Raw genomic sequence first — 23,186 nt, 5'->3', positions numbered from 1 at the left:
CAGATTGTTGGGAAAACCACGACCAGTTGGATGACTACCAGGGAATACTTGGGATCCGGTAGGATTAATCCAAAATGTTAAATACACTTTATGTTTCACATAGTGCAGATGCATAACATCTTAAGGTCCTGAAGAAAGCTTGGACTAGTTGTCCTCCCAGCTGAAACATGTCGACCTCTACGCACTACGCCATGACATAGCCATTTTTTAGACTATGAGGCGTTGTTTTTATTCTTGACCCTGGACAATACTGAATAAACAAATTTTTTGTCTCAGGAGCCAATTTTATAATCACCTTTGTTTCTTTTTACACAAGCACTCTACTCCATTGGTCCTACCTCTGAAATACTGTGGTTCAGAATAACATCTTCCAGAACCTATCTCCGCATCATTATCAGGTGCATTGGGAGAAACTATGGTTCATGGCTTACATCCCACATGACGACACTCCGCCAATATCGGTGGGCTGATGGAAATTTTTCTAACCCAGTATTATCACTGTGAGGACATGCTGGTGTAGTGGTCTTTTTGGCATGACATAGCACTTAGATAAGCGATCTGACCAGGTATCTCTTCTCTTGGAGTGACAGCCTCTCCCGTTATAAGTCGATTGGAAGGCCTTAGGTGGGGAACATAATTTGTTAGCATACGAAAGATCAAGATGGGAAGTTAAGCTGTTAAGAAGGTCCCCTACTTTGGTATGTACAAAATGGGTAGGCGCATTTCCTTACAATTACCAAGACCACAAATTCCCAACCTGCTCCGAGGGCACAAAAGGCAATTGAAATCCCCCACCCAAAAAAACACTGTGTCTGCGTTCGTTTGCTCCTCTATTTTGGTTAAGTTTGCCCTGAGGTTATTAAGAGCTGTTTCCATCATGGGGCTTGGGATATTATTATAAAAGTTTACCAGGGTAAGGTTTTTTAAAACTCCCCATGTAAAGACGATAATTTGATAAAATTCCGTCCAGGTAAACTTTACGTGCGTCGAACCGCACTTAGTCGAAATATACGTACATAGCCCCCCCCCCTTATTTCTGCCATGTAAACTCGGCGTAGCCGGTGTGTGTTGGATCTTATACCCCAAAAGGTGAGTCTCGTTGATTGTCCATGTTTCTTGTAGGCAGACAATACTATAGCGGGTAACAATTTCTAACCATATGGGGTTGGTGAATTTATCAGATAGCCCCGCCACGTTCCATGATAGTAAGTTATCGATCTGTTCCACCTTATTGGTGGGAACAGTACTATTCATGCTGGCTGTAGGTCCCTTCCTAGTGGCCAAAGAGGGAATAGCAAGCAAATCATAAACCTTGTCGTGACTTAATGGTTGAATTGGCGGGATATTAGCTGACGATGGACTGTCCAAATTATTAGGCTCGCAAGTTAATATGGAGCCGTAAATGCCTGTAGTTAAGGGCTTCCTATTAACAGGATCATAACCCTGCGGATCATTAAATTTAAGCAGTGTCTGGTCAGACCCTGTGCAATGTTGTGCCCTTTCGCGTACCTCATTTGTTACCTTATTCCCCGCGTGGACACCGAAGGTGCCGGAGATCGTATCTGAATCGAGAGTGGTAGATGGTACCTTATCATAACGTTTTATGCTCGCTACCCTAGCCTTGCTAATAGGGTTTAAGAAATCCTTTTTGCTGAGTAATGTTTCCACATGGAAATTGCTGGAGACCGTTCGATTAGTGTGTTTACCATCAGCTGTGACATAGGATGCCGCTTGCATTGCTGCATAATTAGGGGTATAGCTGTCCCTGGGAACCGGATTAGGGAGTCAATCTACTCCCTCCAAGCCGGAAAACGCAGCAAAACGATTAAAAGTGGGAATGTTAAAACGGGGGCCTTCTATAATGCCCAGATTTAGTGACTGGGGTCTTGGTGGATTAGACAATAAGGAGCGGGGATAGAAATAACTTAGATCGTGTGTCGAGATTCCTCCCCCGCCCCGATCAGTATACCAGTCTATGATGTGTTTGATTACCCGGCGGTCCCTAAAATTAATGATAACATCCCCCTAAATGTCCTTCGGTCTGTGCCCCACCCATCCTAGCCTTCTTACATGAAGGATTTCGCCGTCAATGTTAGGGGGCAGTGGCCTATTTTGCCGCAGCCAAAACACTACTTTATTTTTAAGTTCTTGGTAGATTTCAGTTTTCCCAGCCAATAATTCCAGAACCCCAGTGAGTACCGCTACATAGGGTGCTCCCTCAGGTGGCAGGTCTATTTGTTGTGTGTTTCCCCTCTGCTTCTTAATGGGTGGCCGCGTGTTTGGTAATATTTCCATGGGGGTCATCTGATTTATTAACCGGCCCTCCGGTTCTATCTCCATTGTGTATTATTTGGGCTTCCCCTATAGTCCTGGGTGCCAAGGAGTTATCCTTAGCGGTGGGTGAAGGGTCCTGACTAATCATTGCGTTGGTTGGTATCAGCCCTGTGGGAATAACCTGTGTGGGTTGTTTCAATGCATGAGTGGTCAGTTCCCTAGTTAATTCTGTATTTGTGGCGGTTAAAATTTCAAGGGACGCCAGTTGTTCTGCCATTTTTTTCACCCTCTCCACTAACGGTAGTATTGAGGATTTTACCAATTGCTCGATATTTCCCATTAAATCAAGGGTGGGGGGAACTGGTGGCTGAAAGTGATCCCACATGGTCTTCCTAGCAGCTATCCTTGGGCTCTTTAGGGTACTCGGGCAGTTTTTGGTGCTTCTTTACATCTACTATTTTGCCCATTTCCCCCACACTTTCTTTTTTTAGTTATCTGCCCTGATGCAATAGTTTTTCTATATGATTTATTTCTCTTAGTGTGCTTAAAAGGAGATTTAGATATAAATTCCTCTGATGAAGTATCTGATGATGGGGCTGTAATTTGCTCGTGTGTGCTACTATACCTGTTTATTTCAGTTGATACTACTGAGTCTTGTAATTGCAAGGGGACGCTCATATCACCGGTTAGATCAGTTACCATAGCGTCAGCTGGAGGTGTAGTTACAGACTGAATATATCCCAGGGAAGAGCGCTTGTTATAGAGGGGTTCTAGAGAGAGGCGTCGCTCGGTGATGGCTATCTCACGTTCCAGCACCGTTGCAGCCCTAGTAATAAAGTGATCTAGTGTCCCTCTAACAGAACCACCCACCAGGGAGTTTCTACCATTGCTGAGACGAGATGTCATGATTCAAATGCTTACGTCTACAGTGCAATAATAAAATTGACCAGAGAATAGGATGCTGGAGGCTTAGTGTGAGAGTCCCGAGGAGCAAATACAAGGGGGGTGGCCCAGCCCAGCCTCGTCTGGCCACAGACGCCCTTGTCCCAGGCTTCTCCCGGGACACTCCCGCACGCTCCTGCGGGGTGACGCTGTAATTTATGCGCCTCCTGGCGCGATTTCTCCAAAGGCGGCTTCCGGCCGCATAGGCTGCTGGGAATTGGAGTTCTGTGCGCCACGGGCCCCCCTCCACACAGCGGTCGCACTCAGGTGGAATAGGTATGCGGCGGCGGAAGGCGGGCGGGCACAGCAGCACAGGCAGCGGGACCAGCGAGGAAAGCGGGCAACGGGTCCAAACACCCCCGTCAAGGCAGGTAGGGGTCACTAAGGTTCGCCAATGAGTCAGATAAGCTCCTCGCTCCAGCGGGGGTGACGCTGTAATTTATGCGCCTCCTGGCGTGATTTCTCGGAAGGCGACTTCTGGCCGCATAGGCTGCTGGGAATTGGAGTTATGTGCGCCACAAACCCCCCATCCACACAGCGGCCGCACTCAGGTGGAATAGGTATCGGGAGGCGGGCGGGCACATCAGCACAGGCAGCGGGACCAGCGAGGAAAGTGGGCAACGGGTCCAAACACCCCCGTCAAGGCAGGAAGGGTCACTAAGGTTCGCCAATGAGTCAGACAAGCTCCCCGCTCCACCGGGGGTGACGCTGTAATTTATGCGCCTCCTGGCGCGATTTCTCCGAAGGTGGCTTCCGTCCGCATAGGCTGCTGAGAATTGGAGTTCTGTGCGCCACGGGTCCCCCTCCACACAGCGGCCGCACTCAGGTGGAATAGGTATGCGGCGGCAGGAGGCGGTCGGGCACAGCAGCACAGGCAGCGGGACCAGCGAGGAAAGCGGGCAACGGGTCCAAACACCCCCGTCAAGGCAGGTAGGGGTCACTAAGGTTTGCCAATGAGTCAGGGAAGTCTTGTCCATTGTGTGTCCTAAATTAATAATTCGTTTAGTCTTGAGTCCTGTTTGCTGTGCTCTAGATGTATGCCTGACATTATAGGGAATTTAGCATTGTGATCTCCATTTACCCTTGGTACCCACAGAGGTGAACATTAAAATACCCTGCTACCACAATGTGTGCAGATGACACTTTAAAACCTTTTAGGTTCCTAACAAATAGGCACAAACTTTTGGAGAGGTTTAGCATTATAAAACGTTAAAAATAACAACGTATTTGCACCTGAAGAGATTGTTTTAGCCTGCAGGGTGGTGGCACCATATGATAACCCTTTGAATCTTCCTTTAATTGCCAGTGAGACAAAAATGATCAGCCCCCTCTTTGGTCTACCCACCATGAATTCTAATGCTGGAAGAAAAAAAGTTTTATAATCCTCTAAGAAATATCAGTTGACTGTAGTCCATGTCTCCTGGAGGCAATTTTCTGCAAATCCTCTAATAAAGGTCTGCCACTTTAAATCATTGAACTTCACCGCAATACCAGCAATGTCACAGCTGATAAATTTACAAGCCTTCCCATTTCTGGTAACCATCAAGCACTTTGACTGAGGAGAGGGGGCCCTCCCCACTTACACCTGTTGAGTGTTCAATTGTGCATCCCCAGTCAGGCAATCAAATGAATGCAATAATGATAAGGGGGAAAACTATTTAAAAAACTGTTCAGGCGGGTCCGAGTTCTGACCTGCCCTGGCCAGGGCATGACCACTCAGATTTGCCATTGATCAAACTGAGGAACACCATCCGGTGATTAGTAAAAAAAAGCCCAATGGGAGTCCTAGAATAGAAGAAACAGAACCATTCAAAGAGGGGTGCCTAATGGAGTCTAAAATCCTCTCTGCCACATGCGGTCTGTTAAAATTTATAATCAAACAATCACCATCCAGGGTTTTCTGCCTTTACCTGGTCAGTTAACCCGGCGTGCCATGTTGATGTGGCCTCCGACTTGTGTCCCAAAAACAGTTTTCATGCCCAGCCAATGCACAACTTTATTCCTCAGTTGATAAAAGCTTTCTGAGACACCAGGCACACGGGGAGGCAACGTTACCTAATATTACAACATAAACTGTGGCTTAAGGAGACAAGTTAACAGATTTTGATGAGTGGGGTCACTCTTCCTGTATCCGGTACATGGCTTCAGAACCCCTAGAAATAGAGACAGGCTTTGATCTTTGGGGCTGAATGCATTCCCCATTCTCTGGTCTGGCTCCTGCAAAAGTTATGAAGTTGGGTTAGCCCCCCCCCACCCAACCAATACAAGCCCCACCAATAAAAGCTGGGCCATGGGCCTTCCCTGGCTCAGCACCCTTTAACCCATCCTTGGCCCCAACTGCATGTTGTGTAAGGCACCTCTCAAGAGTGGTAGATGAACAGGTGGGGACAAGGGTAGGTATGGAAACTCCCAAGGGCTGCTTTAAATAGCTTTGTTTCAACACATCCGCCTCAATTGCGGTTAAGATTTGGCAAATGATCTCCAGCTTTGCGACCAAGACTGCGACTATTTTAGCATAGAAATAATCCATTAGAGCTTCAAGGTTAACATTCTGTGTAGCTGCAGAGTCAGTGTCCATTAACGTTTGAATAAAATTTGCCCCAGGCCTCTTAGATTTGCCACCAGGCTCCACTCTCTTCCTCTTGCCTGCCGCTCTGGTGCCTCTTCCCAAGTCTTTGATAGTAAGAGGCCCTGCCAAATTGTCGTGGTCAACTGGCCCAGCCAAATAAGAGACATCCAGGGCTGGGGACACAAGTGAGGAATCCTCCCACTTTTTGCTTATTGGAGGTGAAGAGGATGTTGGCCGAGGTCCCAGATCGATGGGAGCAGGCAAGGATACGCTGTGTGTGGTTTTTATTGTGGCCAGGAGACGGGTGGGTGGGGGTAGGAGCTGCGGGGAGGAGGGTGGTTTAGGGGTTATGATTACTTTTATGTTTCATTGGTTCTTCACTGACATTTTGCACTGAATATTGATGCTCCAGTTGGTGGTATTCCGATATTAAACACGCCAGAGACTTATCTTGAATGTTCTGCCAACCTTTTACTACGTGACATGCCATGGTATCTATGCAAATTGTCAATGTGTTTAGTTGGGAGAAAAAGACTATACTGTATAGAACGTACGTGCGTCTTGCCGTAATGATTATTGTATGGTCGAGAATAAAGAGTTAAAAAAAAAAGGATACGCTGTGTGGCTCAGAAGGCAGGGCAGCATTGGGAGACCCAGATAACCTCTGAGTGTCCAACTCAATTTCTTTCTAAAAAATGTCCACTGCCCTGACAAAAAGGCGTCCATACTGGTAACTGTGCTGGTGAGGGCATTAGGAACACCAGCATAGGGCTCAGGGTTCCCCATATCAAGGCCCAAAGTTAACACAGGCCTTTCTCAAAGGGTCTACCGAATGTTCCAATAGGCCCTCTGGCCCTATAAAAATAAAGGGGCTTATTTATGAGCCCTTGCGTCACTTTTGCGCTGCCGGTGCATCACTTTATGTGACTCACCAGCAGGGTACAAAATGTGCCATGTTGCAGCATATTTACAAAGTAATGCATCTGGTAGATGTGTCACTTTGTAAACCCCTGTGCCACATTATACCTGCGCCAGGTATAATGTGTGCAGGGTGGGCGTTCTGACCAAGTAAGCCTCGTAGAAGTGACACATCATTTCTAGGATGCAAATGCATCAATATCTTATGCATGCCTCACAACAGGCCTAAGACTGATGCAGGCTCATTTGAAATGGGACTTGCCCATGAGAAATGACCAATTAATGGAGTTGCGTCACTTTCGTGACACACTCCAGCAATGAGTCATTTTTGCGCCAACAGATACGTCAGAAATACTGATGTATCTGTAACTCCTTGCAACATAATGTATCATACTGTAAATATGACGCATCCAGCATGTCGCAAGGAGGGCGCAATGAAAAGTGACGAATCGCTGTTTTCACGCAGCAATGAGTCACTCATAAATGAGGCCCAAAGTTACTTGTGCCAGAGCCCAGTCGCACCTTTCTTAAATGGGGTCATTGAATGTGCCAACAAGAAATAGAGTTTAAAGTCTGTTGCCCCAACCAACTCCTGATCTGCGAATGGTGTAACTTGGTGAGCTACACTCTGCGTGCCAGAAAAGCGAAACAAGGAGCGAGTCCAAGGCCACAAAAAATGTCCAGGTGAGTGTGGCTGGCAAGCTTCCAAGCTAATAAACAATGAAAGGGAGGATGATTATTTTGGAAATGGCAATCCGCCTCATTGGAATACAAACCAATATCTTCCAGAATGCCACCTGGGAGGTCAGGGGATTGTAACCGGTCAGGTTGCCAACCAGCATATCACGATTGTAGTGGTAAGCCCTGATCCCTAATAGTGGAATGATGTATCCTCCCAGCGAAATGAGTTCCCAGCCAAGCCAGAGGGTGGGTGAGTGGAGCGCAGGGACAAGCAGTAAAGCACATGACAGTGCTGCAAAGTTGTCAAGGTTCTAACCTAATTTGGTGGAGTCACAACAGAAATCATGAAGCTATAGAAGGAGATTGCCAGCATATAGTGAGACCAAGTGGACCCTATCTCGCAACGAAAATCCGCATTCCCCTCCCACCTTCCTCAAGTGTGCTGCCAAAGACCCAATGGCAAGTGCAAAAAGTAGAGAGGAGAGGGCAACCCTGCCTTGTGCCTCAACAGATTGTGAAAAAATTAGAAACATGTTGGCCAAGCTGGCTGCAGACCTGAGGTTGGAAGTAGGGAAGATGGAAATAAATTGAATGACGTGAGGTTTGATGCAGTTGCGTGGTAGCGTAATGAAAAGAAAATCCCACCGCAGGGAATCCAATGCTTTTGGGAGATTGAGGCTGAGGGCCAAGGCACGGAGCAGGCCCAGGGGGTTGCCTCCATAAGTCGATAAAGCCAGCGAAGATTGAGAGATGTACTTCTGCAGCATAAATCCGCACTGGGCGGAGTGGATCAGATCAGGGAGCAGTGGTGGGAATATAGTGGCAAGGATTTTTGTGAGGATTTTATAATTGGAATTGAGGATGGCAATTGGTCTATATGATGCTGGGTCCGCTGGAGTAGAGACTTGTTCGTGAATCGGGAACCAGCAGTGGTGGGAGGAATGTGGACAGTATGGCCTCCACCTAGGCTGTCTCCTAAATTTTTGCCAGGTTGTTAGCCAGACTTCCTGAGTAAACATGATAGAATTCAAGAGGTAGGCCATCTAAGTTGAGAACTTTACTCACAACTATGTCCGTACAGGCGGGGTGATGGGGCATGTAGGTCTGCGGAAGAGGTGGCTGGCAGTTGTGGAAGGGAAATAGTGTCTAGGAATTCTTACACTTGGATCATAGGAGGCTTAGGATCGTCAGCGTAGAGTTGGTGGTAGAAAGTCAGGAATGTAAGAGGATGTCCTGCTGGAAGTGCAGTGGTGCTCCCCTGGGGTCACGGATGCTGATAATAGGTTTGCAGGCCATATCCCAGGAGGTCAACAAAGCAAGTTGTCTCTCAACCTTGTCACCCTCAGAGTGCGTGCAGGCTGGGTAAGTGGTGAAGTGTAAACACCTGAGCCTTTCTGAAAAGGAATGCCTTGTGGGAGCATACATCAGAGAGGGTCCCCATGGAGTAAGGGGTCTAGGACAGCTCGCTGCTCAAGGCAAGTGAAGGTTCTTAGGCGCTGGAGAGATCCCTCTCGAGGACCTCGAGGACAGTAATCATCTCCCAGATAAAATGGCAGTAGCTCATGGCTTTCCATTCAATGAGTTTCAATCTCATTGCGCACATTGTCAAAGTACTCGTTGATGTGGGAGACCTGCGAGGAACGGAACAGGGGGGTCCTTTCGCATGGCGGCATGTAACCGCCAGGTGGGAATAGGAGGGATTGGGCTGCCCCAAGTCAGTGATTTGATGACAGGACTGTGGTCGGAGATGGATTGGTCAAGGTAGGCCGAAGAATCAAACTGGGAGCACAGAGAAACAGAGCAGACTTGGCATTTCTGATCAGTACAGATTTAAAAACGTGCCCTTCGGTGCAGTAATGTAACAAACAATACACAGATGTTGATTATGCAATATTTATGTATTATAGGCCATTTACTATGGCAAATTTGCTTTATGTTTCTCTTTTGCGCTGAGTCACTGACCACATCAACAGATATCATTTTAGGATTCTTCTAACACATTTTTTCCATTTTGTCTGCATAACTCCAAAAGGTAATCTGTTTAGTCTTACTTTAACTAAGTCAACTCTGTCCTTTTCACCAGAATAATTTCCAAGCATTGCTTTGGGCTCTCCGCCACCTTAAGTGGACTATATTCCATCTCAGTGTTTACCTGCATAAATGTTCCCATAGTTCTCTGGTTAGGTTATATATTTTGTGTATTATGGGTTTCACACTTGCGAAATGGGTAATGGGTTTGAAAGCCAATTTCCAAGGAAAAAGTCTTCTAAAAATAGTTTGACAGATGTCAGCTGTGGTTTTTTGAGGATTCTTTAGCAATAACTATTGCAGTTACAAATCTCCACTTTTCTTTCTGTACCCATTAGGTTTTGTCATACACATAAGCGTTCTGTTTGCAATTAATGTAACTGTGTGTAAGAAATAATCAGATTTTGAGATTGATATTAAAATGCCAAAAATAGAAAGGTAATAATTGAGTGAAAGTTATGTTTCTGTACTTCCCTGACAAAAACGAACATCTCACTCCTTTTGGTTTAAGTGCTAGTCTATGCCAATTTAAACCTTCATTCAGCTACCCTTTTTCAGATTCTTGGCTACAAGTTCAGCTTTGAGTGAGCGAGTCTATCTCGGGTTTCAAATTCGCTTTTCTATGGTCAGATTTCATCTGTTCATTGGTAGTCCACAGGTTGGTATTATTATTATTATAATCCTTACAACAGATTTATATAATGAAGACAGAGCAAAGTTCCTAGAACAAGTAGTAGAAAGAAAAAGCTAAAGTTAAAATATTAAACAACAATGTAACTAATGAGTCCAGTGCGATGCCAGCTAATTCGTCCAATAAAGAGAAACCGCAAAATGTGAATAACGGTATGTTTGTTCAATTTCAAGCAGTTGTCTCGAGTACGGAAGGCGAGAAATGGAGATTGAGATGAAGGAGTTTTGATTATTATTATTACTGCCATAATTTTGGGTCTACTTGTCCCCCTTGTATCACTATCATCTTCCATCTCCCACTTTTAAACTTTTCAGATACTGTTTGAAGATGACCATAGGTAGATTCTCTGAACACTCTCAGTTCTCTTCGTCTCTTGGTCCCACTTTCATACCCTTTCACTCTCCCTCCTCTTTCTCCTTCCCTTCTGTTTTGTCCAAATTGTTTCCATAACCCTGGAGGTTTTCTTCCCCTAACCTATTTCCCTTAAATGTATTAATCCGCACCATTTGCAGCTACATGTATTCATCCCATTTTATACTATGTTGTTCTCACTTCACTTTCTCTCCCTTGGCCTTGTCATCTCTTACCTTTGACCCCTTACATTTTTTTGCTGTGCTCACATCTGTCTTTAATGCTTTTTCTCCATTTGCTCTTAAATATGGGAAGCCGTTCATGTCAAAATTACAGATCCCCATATAAGACATCTCCTGAAATGCATGGGGTGCTTATTCATTTTAAGACATTTTAAATCAATTTCAGTGGGGATCATAGTCATTTCAATGCATGTCCTATTCATCTTAGCATATATCATATTGCTTTCAATGGATGTCTCATTCAAAATAACAAATCTTATATTAATTTTAACATGAATTATATCCATTTCAACACGTATCATAATCATGTCAATGTGTATTTCAACACAAGCCATATTCATTTGAAATCATCTCCTATTCATTTCTGTATATTTCATATTCATTGCAATGTAGGTAATATCCATTTCAACTTAATTTATATTCATTGCAACATGTGTTACAACCATTTCAGTGTATATTATAATTTCAATATGCATTATATTCTTTTCAGAATATAATATATTCATTTCAGTAACTTATATTCATTTCAATCTGTCATTTTCATTTCATTGTATGTCATATTCCTCTTGGCATATGTTAGTCATTTCAGGGAATGTTCCATTCTTGTTGATGTATATTGTATTTGTTTCACTGATTGCTGTATTGTTTATAGTGAGGGCCATATTCATTAAAGTATCATTGATGTATATTTCAATATGTCTCTTATTCAATTCAGAGTGTGTGTTATCCATATTAATCGCTAAGTAGTATATTCACTCTGCCAGGTTTCATATTTGTTTGGGTTCTAGTCAGATTCACTCTGCCAGGTGTCCTATTTACCTTGACACATATTATATTCATTCTGGTGTGTGTCATAATCATTTTGCATCACGATATGCATTTCAGAAGGTGTTGTATATGGGGATCTGTAATTTTGACGTGAACGGCTTCCCATACTATAATCTTTAAGGTTATAGTAGAAATAGAAAGAAAACGACGCCAACTGTAAACGTTTTATTTACATTCAATTTCCTCTATTTGGCATGTATTATTACTTATATTTTATGTAAACTTTAATGTCCGTATTAATTGTAGGACACATCTGGTTTGCTCTACTTTTACTCATAGTTTGGCTATTCCTTAACAAAATGGCGTTCACAAAAACAAACGTTCAACATTTTGTTAGTTTCAGTTTGGAGTTCACCAAATTGATTCTCTCTGTAACTTCTTGATGTCAGTGGGGTACTGGATCTTCATTTACTGTTTTTGTTCCCCAGGTCTGTTCTTTCACATTCATTGTTATATCAATATCCCTTGTCTGTTCTCAGGGGTACAATTTTAGGATGTAAGAAGTTTCTGTACCCACGGTGTTAGCAGTCCTGAAATAATAGTGTCATATTTCCGTGCCTCCTCACAGAAAGACCTACATTTGTTTACTTAAATATTCTTTTACTATTCAAGTAGAATTTAAAAGAATTTCCATTTTTGTGCCTCGATCCTGACAGTACTCATCACCACCTTTCTCCTCCTTTACCTTTTAATAAGAAGAAACTTGTTTGTACAATTATGAAGCACATTGAGCCATTACTTTCAGAAGCTCAAAACGTATGAATTAAAAAAAAAAAACGAATTATCAGGTCAAGATAGGGAAGGGCTTATGAAAGACAACAGGCCACATGATCACGTGTTCTCTTATCTTCTCAACAGGTGGTAATTCAAGGACGGCCATGGTGGCAGCTCTCAGTCCTGCTGACATCAACTATGATGAGACCCTCAGCACATTACGGTGAGGCAATTAACAATTAAGGTCTCTGAGATCCTTTAAAAACATGATTCTATAGACAACTTGTGCCAGGTGGTTGACAAGTTGATTAATTTATTACAGCTTTTCCCACGATAACCAACTGTAAAGGCTGTTTGTTGTGCCCTGGACATGATTCAGCCATCTTTCAGGTCTTCTTGCATTAAAATGTTAGGACTGCTATGTGCTAGGCAGTGTTATTCTGCATATTTCACATATTTCCACTAATAGGAACTGTAATAGGTGGTGGTCTAGTTGTTCACGCACCCATACACCCATGACATCTGCAGGGCAGGCGTGGCCTGCGGGGAAGTAATAAATGGGGTACGGCCGCTCGGGGCACGTCACTTCCAAGTGTACTAGCTGTATGGCCTCCTTATGTGTACAGAGCGCTCCTGACCCTGCGATAGGCCCTACGCCCATCCGGACCATGAACCGTCCCAAGGCCCGGGACGTTACACTGGCGACGAGCGGAGGGGGCCCAACCCTCGCTCGCACCACGTGCTGCCCCTGGAAGCTGCCGTCTCATGTGCGCGGCAGCGTAGCTGTGTGCCCCTCATTACCAGATCTGCCGCGTGTCCGCAGCACCTACACGCGCTGCCCCTCCTCTGTGGTGGCCGCGCGTTCTGCGCCACTCACCGCGACGACGAGAAGCTCACCCCCGCCTTCCTGAAGGCTCTGGCTGGGGCCGTCTGAGTCGACCTCGCCCGCTCCTCTGGAGGGCTCTGCTCTGCCCCGAGCGCCTGCAGGTGTCTGGCACCTCAACCACACGGGGTGCTCAGCCTATTGACGACCCCTCCCGCCTCCCTAGTCGGCCTCAAAGAAGCATTGGCAAAGCCAGAAGTCTTTTTCATCATCAAGCACTGGCACATCCCCCAAAAAAAAGGAAGGAAAAAAAAGAAACCTAAGGAAGAAGGGAAGAAAGGAATAAGGCAATAACAAGAGAAGGGAGGTGACACGCAGAGCATCAGGCTCCCTACTGGAAGCTCAAGTAAGGAGAGCACGAACACACCAGGGGCGGGAGTACCCTGAGAGGGAGGAGAGATCACGACTCTGCACCACGTGGAGCACGTGCAACGCCATCTTTGTCCTTGAACCGGCCAAGACGTCTTTGAACCGTATCCACCAGGCACGATGGTAGACGGAAACGACGCTGCCGCGTCAGCCTGCATCCCATTTCAGCACGCTGCGTCAGGAGTCCTACCCCCTTTCAGTGAGCTAGAAGATCGCGCGACCGCCTCACCCCGGTGGAGAACATGGATCGCCCGCCTCAACAACTACTTCGTCGCGACCAGAGAGACCGACGAGACAGTGAAAAGATCCTTGCTGCTTCACTATGCAGGAGACGAGATCTTCAAACTCTTCCAGCATCTGCCCAACACAGGAGCGGCGGATAACCACAACGCTGAGGTGACGGCGCTGAATGGCCCTTTCGACCCGCAACTGAACCCGGATTTTGAGGTCTTCAAGCTCGGACAAGCCCGCCAAAGAGAGGGAGAATTGATGGACATGTTCTACGCACGACTCCGGGAACTAGCCAGTACGTGCACTGATGAAGACCAGCCAAAAGAAATCAGGAGACAACTAATTCAAGGGTGCCCCGACAAGACCTTGCGAGGCCTTATACTGAGAAAACCGAGGATTACACTGGAAGACATACTAATACTAGCCAGGTCACACGACCTGTCTGCGGCTTGAGCAAATGCTATGGACCAAGTCCCAAGGAAAACCGGACCCCATCAAAACGGAGCGAGCTGATGCAGTAAAGACCAGACCAAGAGGAGACACGTTCAAAAGACCGAGAGGTGCATGCTGCCAAGGACTGCCCCGCCCAAGGGAAGACCTGCACTAACTGTGGGATTCCAAATCACTTTGCGTCCGTCTGCAGGAAGAGCAACAAGACCAGAGACTTCCAAGGACAGAGACCCCCAACGCGAGCCGTTTGACATCTATCGGTAGCTGACACAACACCGACCGACCATGCCCAGAGGAATCCTGCAAGGCACCTGCCAACCGTAGAAGACTCTTCAGAGGAAGACAAGGAGGAAGTATATGTAGTCTCATTCGCAAAGGAACTCAAGCAACGGCGCCGACCACAACCTACATGCATAGTCCAGGTCACGGGGACCGAATTGAAAGCGGTCATTGACACGGGAGCGACCGTGAACGTCATGGGCCTACAGCAATACCGAAGCCTAAGTCCTCGTCCTCCCGTGGTGCCATCTAAAACCTGAATATACGCGTATGGAGCGGCCACGCCCCTGCCTCTGAAAGGGAAAATCTTGGTACCCATCAAAGCAGACGACCTAGAGGTAATGGCGACAATCCACGTCATCAACAGGGAGGCAGACACCCTCCTGAGCAGCCACACTAATTGCCTTTGCCAGACGGATCAGAACATACCAGGTGGAAGAGCTCCTCGGGCAATTCCCCGAGCTATTCAAAGGCCTCGGGTGCATCAAATGCGAACCCATCAAGCTCCACATTGATAAGTCAGTCGCCCCTATCGCCCTGCGGCACAGAAGAATCCCATTCTACCTGCGACGACTCGTGGAAAAAGAACTGGAAGCCTTGGAAGAACAAGGAGTCATCGAAAAGGTGACCGAACCAACACCGTGGGTATCCCCGATGGTTATCGCGGAGAAGCCCAAGCAGCCAGGAGCTATCCGCCTATGTATCGACATGCGACTGCCCAACAAAGCAATCAAGAGGGAGCGCCACACAACGGCAACCAATGGACGACATCATAGCGGATGTCAACGGCTCCAAATGGTTCTCAAAGATTGACTTAAACGCTGGGTACCACCGGCTACCCATGGCCGAAGAGAGACGATTCATCACCACTTTCAGCACCCACCTCGGACTCAGGAGGTACAAACGGCTGAACATTGGGATATCCTCGGCGGCCGAGGTGTTCCAGAACACCATACGGGAGCTGTTGTCCGGACTACCAGGAGTGCTTAATGTGAGTAATGATATCCTCATTCACTCCACGACAGCCGCCGACCATCACAAACACCTCTGGGACACGCTAAAATGCCTCAGTGCGCATGGAGCCACTCTACACAAGGACTAGTGCCAGTTTTTCCAGCCATCCCTCGAATTCTTTAGCTATGTCTTTAATCAGGAGGGCATAAAAGTAGACCCAATGAAGTCGCAAGCCATCAAAGACACCCCCGCACCTACGACACCAACGGAAGTGCGAAGCTTCCTGGGAATGGCCACCTACTGCAGGCGGTTCATCCCGGGCCTGGCCACCCGAAGTGAACCACTACAAGCCCTCACGAAGGCAGACGCAACCTGGCGTTGAGGCCCAAAAGAGGAAGAAGCGTTCCAAGGGATAAAGGATGCCCTTCTGGGAGAAGCCACACTAGCCTACTTCAACCCAGCGAAGTGAACAGAAGTGTTGGTCGACGCAAGCCCAGTTGGACTCGGGCCGTGTTGACTCAAGAGCGGGAACCAGGACAATGGGCCGCTCTGGCGTTCGCCAGCAGGGCCCTCACCCCTACTGAAGCAAGGTATGCCCAGATTGACCGTGAGGCGCTTGCCATCACGTGGGCTTGTAACCATTTTCATCTGTATCTCCGAGGGCACCCGTTCACCATGGTTACCGATCATCAACCTCTGGTCCCCCTCTTCAAAGGGACAGCCCCACATCCACCCCCACGCATCGAACGCTGGGCGGTTCAATTGCAACCGTACGAAATGGAGGTCGTCTATTGCCCAGGGTCCAAGAACCCGGATGATTTTCTTTCTCAGTCGGAGAAACACAAGGAAGACGAGGACGGCAAAGAGTATGCTCACTGGGTAGCTCTCACCTCATGCCCCCAGAGTATATCCCTAGAAGACGTAAAAGAAGCTGCCGCCACCGATGTCGTCTACACCAAAACACTATGCGCTGTACAAGACGGCTCATGGACAAACTACCTTCGCCAGTCCAACTTATGGACCCCTGAGGATCGGGAAACCCTCACGAAAATGTGGTGAGTCTGTCATGAACTAAGCGCCACAGGTGGAGGCATCCTGCTTAGAGGACCCTGGATAGTCATCCCTCAGAGCCTCAAGCAAAGGGCAGTCCAACGAGCCCAAGGGGGACACCAAGGAACCACCAAGATGAAGGCACGGATGAGGGTAAAAGTCTGGTTTCCGGAACTGGAGGACATGGTGGAGGAATATGTCAGACGGTGTTCGTCCTGCCAGCTGACAAGCGGGCCCCAGAGGCCTCTCCCGGTCATCACTGAAGAGTCCTGCACCGTCCCGTGGTCCAAAATAAGCGTGGATTTTGGGAGCTTCCGGGGGGGAAAAACACTCACTCGTCATCATCGACGCCTATTCTAAATATCCCGTGGTAGAACTTATCCCGTCGACAGCATTCAATCATGTTGGGCCAGTGTTCGAAAAAAGTGTTTGCCATCTTTGGTTTCCCTCAAGAGGTACGCAGTGACAATGGTCCCCCGTTCCAAGGAGCCGAGTTTGCCACTTTCCTCAAAAAAACGAGGCATATCGCATCGTCGCATCACCCCGCAATGGCCCCAGGCCAACGGGGACGTCGAGCGTTTTATGCGCACTCTGAACAAGATGTTCCGCATAGCAGTTGTGGATCCGGAGCAAAGACTACATGAGTTCTTGAGAGAATACCGAAGTACCCCTCACTGTACAACTCAACAGAGCCCATGGGCACTCATGCTTCATGGCCCCTGCCGTGACCTACTCCCCACCTGCCCAGGGTGGTCTTCCCCTCCACTGGATGTCAAGGATGTACAAAGACGGAGAGCACGACGGAACCAGGAAGCAAGCACCCAATGCCGCGCCACCCCACGGAGGCTCAACCAGGGAGCGACAGTCATCCTGTGGAGCCGACGCCAAGGAGGAAAGTTCCAAACACACTACGAACCAGGCACATGGACGTCACAGCGAACAGTGGCACCATGCTAACTGCCCGAAAAGGGGCAGAAGAAGTATCCCAAAACACTTCGTGGTTCAAAGAGGTTGTGCCAGAACAACGCAGGGAGACCTCAAACAACCATGCAAGCCACATGATCACGGCGATCCCAGAAGAAGTGACAGGGGAATCAGCGAGTGGCCAAACCTGCGAAGTCCCTGAAGGAAGCCATTCCCCGTCCCACGGAGCTGACTACGAGAGCCGAGGCCGGAACAGTGCAAGAAGGCGTACAGGCACCCAAAGGTACAGTCTGAGGCCGAACCCCCGCCCAAGTCAGCGGCTGAGGGACTGTGCATGCTGACGAGGCCGGAGACCCACCAGCGGAGGCTCACGCAAGTATTGTGTGTTCAAGTGATGGACAGAGAGACATTTGTGGACTGTTGTGATTTTGTTCAAACAACTGTTTAGTGATAAGAACTGAGTTGGATAGGTATGTAATAGGTGGTGGTCTAGTTGTTCACGCACCCATACACCCATGACATCCGCAGGCCAGACGTGGCCTGCGGGGAAGTAATAAATGGGGACGGCCGTTCGGTGCACGTCACTTCCAAGTGTACTAGCTGTGTGGCCTCCTTATGTGTACAGAGCGCTCCTGACCCTGCGGTAGGCCCTACGCCCTATCGGGACCACGAACCGTCCCAAGGCCCGAGACGTTACAGGAACCACAATACAGTCTTGCCATGCAGTCTGTAGTGCCTTGACGCCCTTGGGCTAAGTTAGCGCTTTATAAATGTTATATTCATTCATTCATTCATTCACAGAAGGGTGGAAGTCACTATATTTTACGCACTATATAGTATGGTAATATTATTGCATCCACTCCATCGACCTACCACTACGTTGTAGAGTAAGCAAATAATAACAGTTCTTAATTCCACTTATAGTTAACTCCCAAGGTACTTATGGGTGCACTTAAGAATAGTAAATGCAAACTTACCATATGAATATAGTTGCAGGGCGACGTAGTGGATGCATTATTATCGTAAGCGGTGTTAGAAACCTCAATATAGTGACATATGGCACACAGCAAACGTCTGATTAAATTAATAGGAGCTCACAAAATGTAAGTATATTTAGACTCTGACTACCGAAGCTGAAGTACATCAAGACTATGACAGAGTGAAAGTGTAAAGTGTAAAATGGAAAATTGAGTTCCAAATGAAGGGCATATAGCATGAATTCCATTCCACAGTCTGGGAGCCTGAAGCATAAAACATATGTCCCTGCCACATTAGTTTTGAAATGAAGGCATGGACAGCAGAACATATTTATATTTCATGATTATTTTAAGGCCTTGTTTTTCAGTCCAAACAGTGATAATGCTGAGATCTACAAACAGTCTAGTGCAACCACCTAACCAGATGGAAGCAGAATGAAGTTTCAAGAATAGATCCTTTGGACTCTCATTTGGCTCCATATTAGAAGAGGTGCAATGCCCTTGTGCTGGTAGGACAGGCGATGAGTGGGAGGCCTTCCCAAAGAAAGGATAGTAGTGGGTATCATTGATATACAAAATTCTTATAATTGTCGGCCATTCGTTCCATCGTTGGGGCTTGCCAGAGTCTCACGTGGCACTGTGTAATGGAGGGTGCTGTGTTTTTTCCCCATGTTCCACCTACAACCATCTTAGCAGCTCCAAGACACAGCCACAAAATAGCAAGATCTCCATAAGTGTGGTGTTTTTAGTGTCTCATTCCCTATACCCAGCAGTACGAATTCTAGAGTAGTTGGGAGAGGGTATTCCAATATGGATTTGATTTGCTGTAAAATTTCCTCCCAAAACGGTTTCCTGGTCAGACAATTCCACCATAAGTGTCAGATGTTACCCAAAAAGTCGCATCCTCTCCAACAGAAGTCCTTTGTGTAAGGGTAATATTTTTTAAGTTTGGGGTATAAATACCAATCAAACACCACTTCATAGTGCTCTTCTTCCAACTTTATAGAATGATTGATTACATTTGGGGATGTCCTCCCATAATTTTTGCCACTGTGTGTCGGAAATAGTGTCCTCTAATAGTTCAGCCCAAAAGTGCCTGTGATGGGACTTACCCTTATGCAGCGGGGCTAAGCAGGTAGACAATAAAAGAAAGAAATGGAGCCTTTCATCCCCTCTGCATGACTTACATATTTTTCAATGTGGTCAAGCTCTCTGGTTGCCGCTAGGCGTACATCAGGGTGCTAGACCCAATGCCTTTGTTGAGTACAGTGTTATCTCTTGGAAGCTGTCAATGCAGTCTCTTTGGCACCTCACAAACGTAAGAACTTCTCACCCGTGGAACAAATCTGAAATCATTAAGCACCCGCCTTCCCTCCATCAGGGGCGGCTCTAGGCTCATGGTGGCCCTGGGCAGGGAGCATAGGTAGGGCGCCCCGGAAGAGGGCGTCCGGGCGGGGCGGAGGGCGGAGGCCAGTGAAGTGGGGGGGGGGGAGGGGGGGTCAGGGTGTTTGGAAGTGGAACAGTGGCCACCAAATCCCTGCCTGGGGCTGCCGCGCAAATATGCATCCATCCTCAGAGGATTGTTATATTAAGGATATATATTGGCATGGTGGCTGGCCCCTGGGGTTTGGTGGCCCTGTGCAGGTGCACAGCTTGCACATGCCTAAGGCCGCCCCTGCCTCCATTAATCAAATTGGCCAAGGTTGAAGCCCCGGCGTGAAGGGAGGATTAAAGTGTCAGCCTACGCCCAGCCCTAACCCAAAAAAAAAACTGATTGTCAGTGGCCACAAACAAGATAAATTAGATACAGGACCAGGACAGCCTCCTCCACCTGGACCTGCAGGAGAAGTCTGGCTTGTGCACTTTAGCATTCATGTGTTTCTGACACCTCAGCTAATCTAGGGTAATTGTGATGCCTACAATCAGGAGAACACTCCTATAAACTGCAGACACTGCACACCCTGCCCCTTGTTTAAAATGCTTTGCTAATTATGAAGTTCTGGAATCATCACAAGGCATTGATGCATGCACATAGTAAACTTTAGATGGTGTTGACCATGTTGCTTTAATTTGCCATATGTTGGTTATCCTCAACTGCTAGACTGCTTGTGTTAATTCCACCCGATTTAAGTCTGTGCCACAACTACTAGTGCAAAACATAACCCCATAAAACAACACGACTCAAAAGCAGGTAGAAACCACTTGATGTCTACATTAAAACCAACGGGAATCAACCTAATTCACGATCACTAAGAAGCTCACTGTGCTGTTGAAAATGCTGCTGCATGACCAGAGGCTTTTTGTGTTTACTGATATAACCAGCGCTCGAGTCGGGGTACCACGCGGGTGGACGGCGTCCACCCACTTATTTTACCAGGTGGACGCCGTCCCCCCTGCCAAACAGCTGGACTTCACTCTTTGGCATCTCTGGGACGAGATCGGAGCGCACCTTTCGTCCGGTCGTGACTTCACTGCCAGTGACAGCGTCCCCCCACTTCTCTTATTAGGACTCGTGGCCTGGATATAACAACAATAACAATATGTAATAAAGATGTGGGGGGTGGAGCTTGCCAGCTCGCAATCTCACTGCAAAGGTCATCTTAATGAAACAGCACTGGGGGTGTCTTTATTTACATAATTGTGCATTAATCAGTTTTTGGTCAACTCTGTAGGTCAGTATCTATAAGCATTAGTAATCATATTGTGTCATACAGTGCTGATAAGTACTAGGACCTCCGTGTGCATGTTTTTGTGCTGTCGTTATTGCTGCAGTGTACCAATGGGCAGCGCCAAAATGCATTCTAAAACATGCTGTAATACCACATCACTCCTGTTGTTTGTTTTACCACTGCCTATATAATAACTTTTAAATGCCAGGGCTACTGTGAAAACCCAATGCACTTATTGCATTACCACATCAAGATTATCCTTTCGGAATTAAAACTAGACTCTAAATTAGGGTGAAGCAAAATTGGTCAACTGAGTACTTGAAATGTATTGTGTCCTCTCAGTTCCAATAAAAACACGTCAGGTCTGCCCTATAATGTTCTACCAGGCTTTTCATCTCATATGTACCAGTTCATATTATATGTTTGATCTTCAGAGAGCTAGTATCAGTTCATATCATATGTTTGATCATCAGAGAGCTAGTACCAGTTCATATCATATGTTTGATTATCAGAGAGCTAGTACCAGTTCATATCATATGTTTGATCATCAGAAAGATAGTACCAGTTCATATCATATGTTTAATCTTCAGAAAGCTAGTACCAGTTCATATCATATGTTTGATCTTCAGAGAGCTAGTACCAGTTCATATCATATGTTTGATCTTCAGAGAGCTATTACCAGTTCATATCATATGTTTAATCTTCAGAGAGCTAGTACCAGTTCATATCATATGTTTGATCATCAGAGAGCTAGTACCAGTTCATATCATATGTTTGATTATCAGAGAGCTAGTACCAGTTCATATCATATGTTTGATCATCAGAAAGATAGTACCAGTTCATATCATATGTTTAATCTTCAGAGAGCTAGTACCAGTTCATATCATATGTTTGATCTTCAGAGAGCTAGTACCAGTTCATATCATATGTTTGATCATCAGAGAGATAGTACCAGTTCATATCATATGTTTAATCTTCAGAGAGCTAGTACCATTTCATATCATATGTTTGATCTTCAGAGAGCTAGTACCAGTTCATATCATATGTTTAATCTTCAGAGAACTAGCACCAGTTCATATCATATTTTTGATCGTCAGAGAGCTAGTACCAGTTCATATCATATGTTTGATCCTCAGAGAGCTAGTACCAGTTGATATTCAGAGAGAGGTGCCCCTCGACAGCACCAGGACCATGTCAGGCCCTAGCAGCGGCTCGGCCAACGGTGCGCCGGGGTAGATCCAACGCGCAGCACACAGAAATTGCCACAAAAATAGACTATTTTGCTCAGTTTTTTTAAAACCAATTTTTCTGTTGCTTCACTCCTAACGTGGCCGTCGACTTATGTTTAGTTTAGTTCTCGCTTCGTTGCACGCTGCCCCCTGCTGGCCATCTCAAAGCTTCATTTCTGCCAACTCTGCTCTTCTCCTTCACCAATTCCTTGTGCTGTACTCTGATCACGGACGTCTGCTAGGGTTGTTTACTATTTACTTCCCATCTCATGCAGCCCCCTGCTGGCTGCCACAAAGTTTGTCTACTCTGCTTTATTAGTTTTGCTCACCCCTTGATCACCAGGACCATGGTCTGCCTTGGTTATTTTCTGTTTGCCTCTCTGCACGCCTTATAGGCAACTATGTTGCCATGCTCTAATAACTGTGTAATCTTTGTAACAATTTAACTTGCAACTAAGGTCTGATACTCATGTAAAGTGCTCCATTACCTCCAGGTCTAGCCAGCGCTATATAAAACCTTTAAAATAAATAAATAAGTGTTTTCAATTCTAAGTTATCATTCAACTCACGGATGCAAGCTACTATAAAATCCTTACATTTCCAGTTCTATTCCCTATTTAAGAATGTGTCCTCTGCTAACAGTTGAACATTATAAATTATTAATGAAGACTGATGCATTTTCTAAATTCTCTAGAACATGTCCCTCGAATTTTCTTTCTAAACTCACTAGTAAAGACTTTCTCAGTGTGCCAACCTGAGACAGAAAGCCAGTTGACTTTAATCACCCCACAACTCACTGAGCTGTTCTTGAGTAGGATGTGTTTCAAGTTTGTATGATGGAACCCCGCATGTTTTTACAATGCAGTTACTACCCCGACTGCAACGTTACAACTTATTACTTTACCACGCAAGTCCTTACAACAACTTGCCTTA

The 23,186-nt window shown here is 46.4% G+C and overlaps 1 protein-coding gene across 1 annotated transcript in view; it reads left to right on the top strand.

The window, feature by feature from the left end:
• The window catches only part of KIF1A (kinesin family member 1A), a 2,508,766-nt gene that overhangs the window by 547,232 nt on the left and 1,938,348 nt on the right, over positions 1-23,186 (top strand). Inside the window, exon 12 of the mRNA XM_086944020.1 lies at positions 12,383-12,461. Within this exon, the coding sequence (XP_086800146.1) occupies positions 12,383-12,461 (79 nt within the window). The remainder of the gene's footprint in view (positions 1-12,382; positions 12,462-23,186) is intronic.

The sequence above is a fragment of the Lissotriton vulgaris genome, chromosome 11 (assembly GCF_964263255.1).
Source record: "Lissotriton vulgaris chromosome 11, aLisVul1.2, whole genome shotgun sequence".
Taxonomy (NCBI): domain Eukaryota; kingdom Metazoa; phylum Chordata; class Amphibia; order Caudata; family Salamandridae; genus Lissotriton; species Lissotriton vulgaris.
This window is presented reverse-complemented; position numbering and strand designations above follow the sequence as displayed.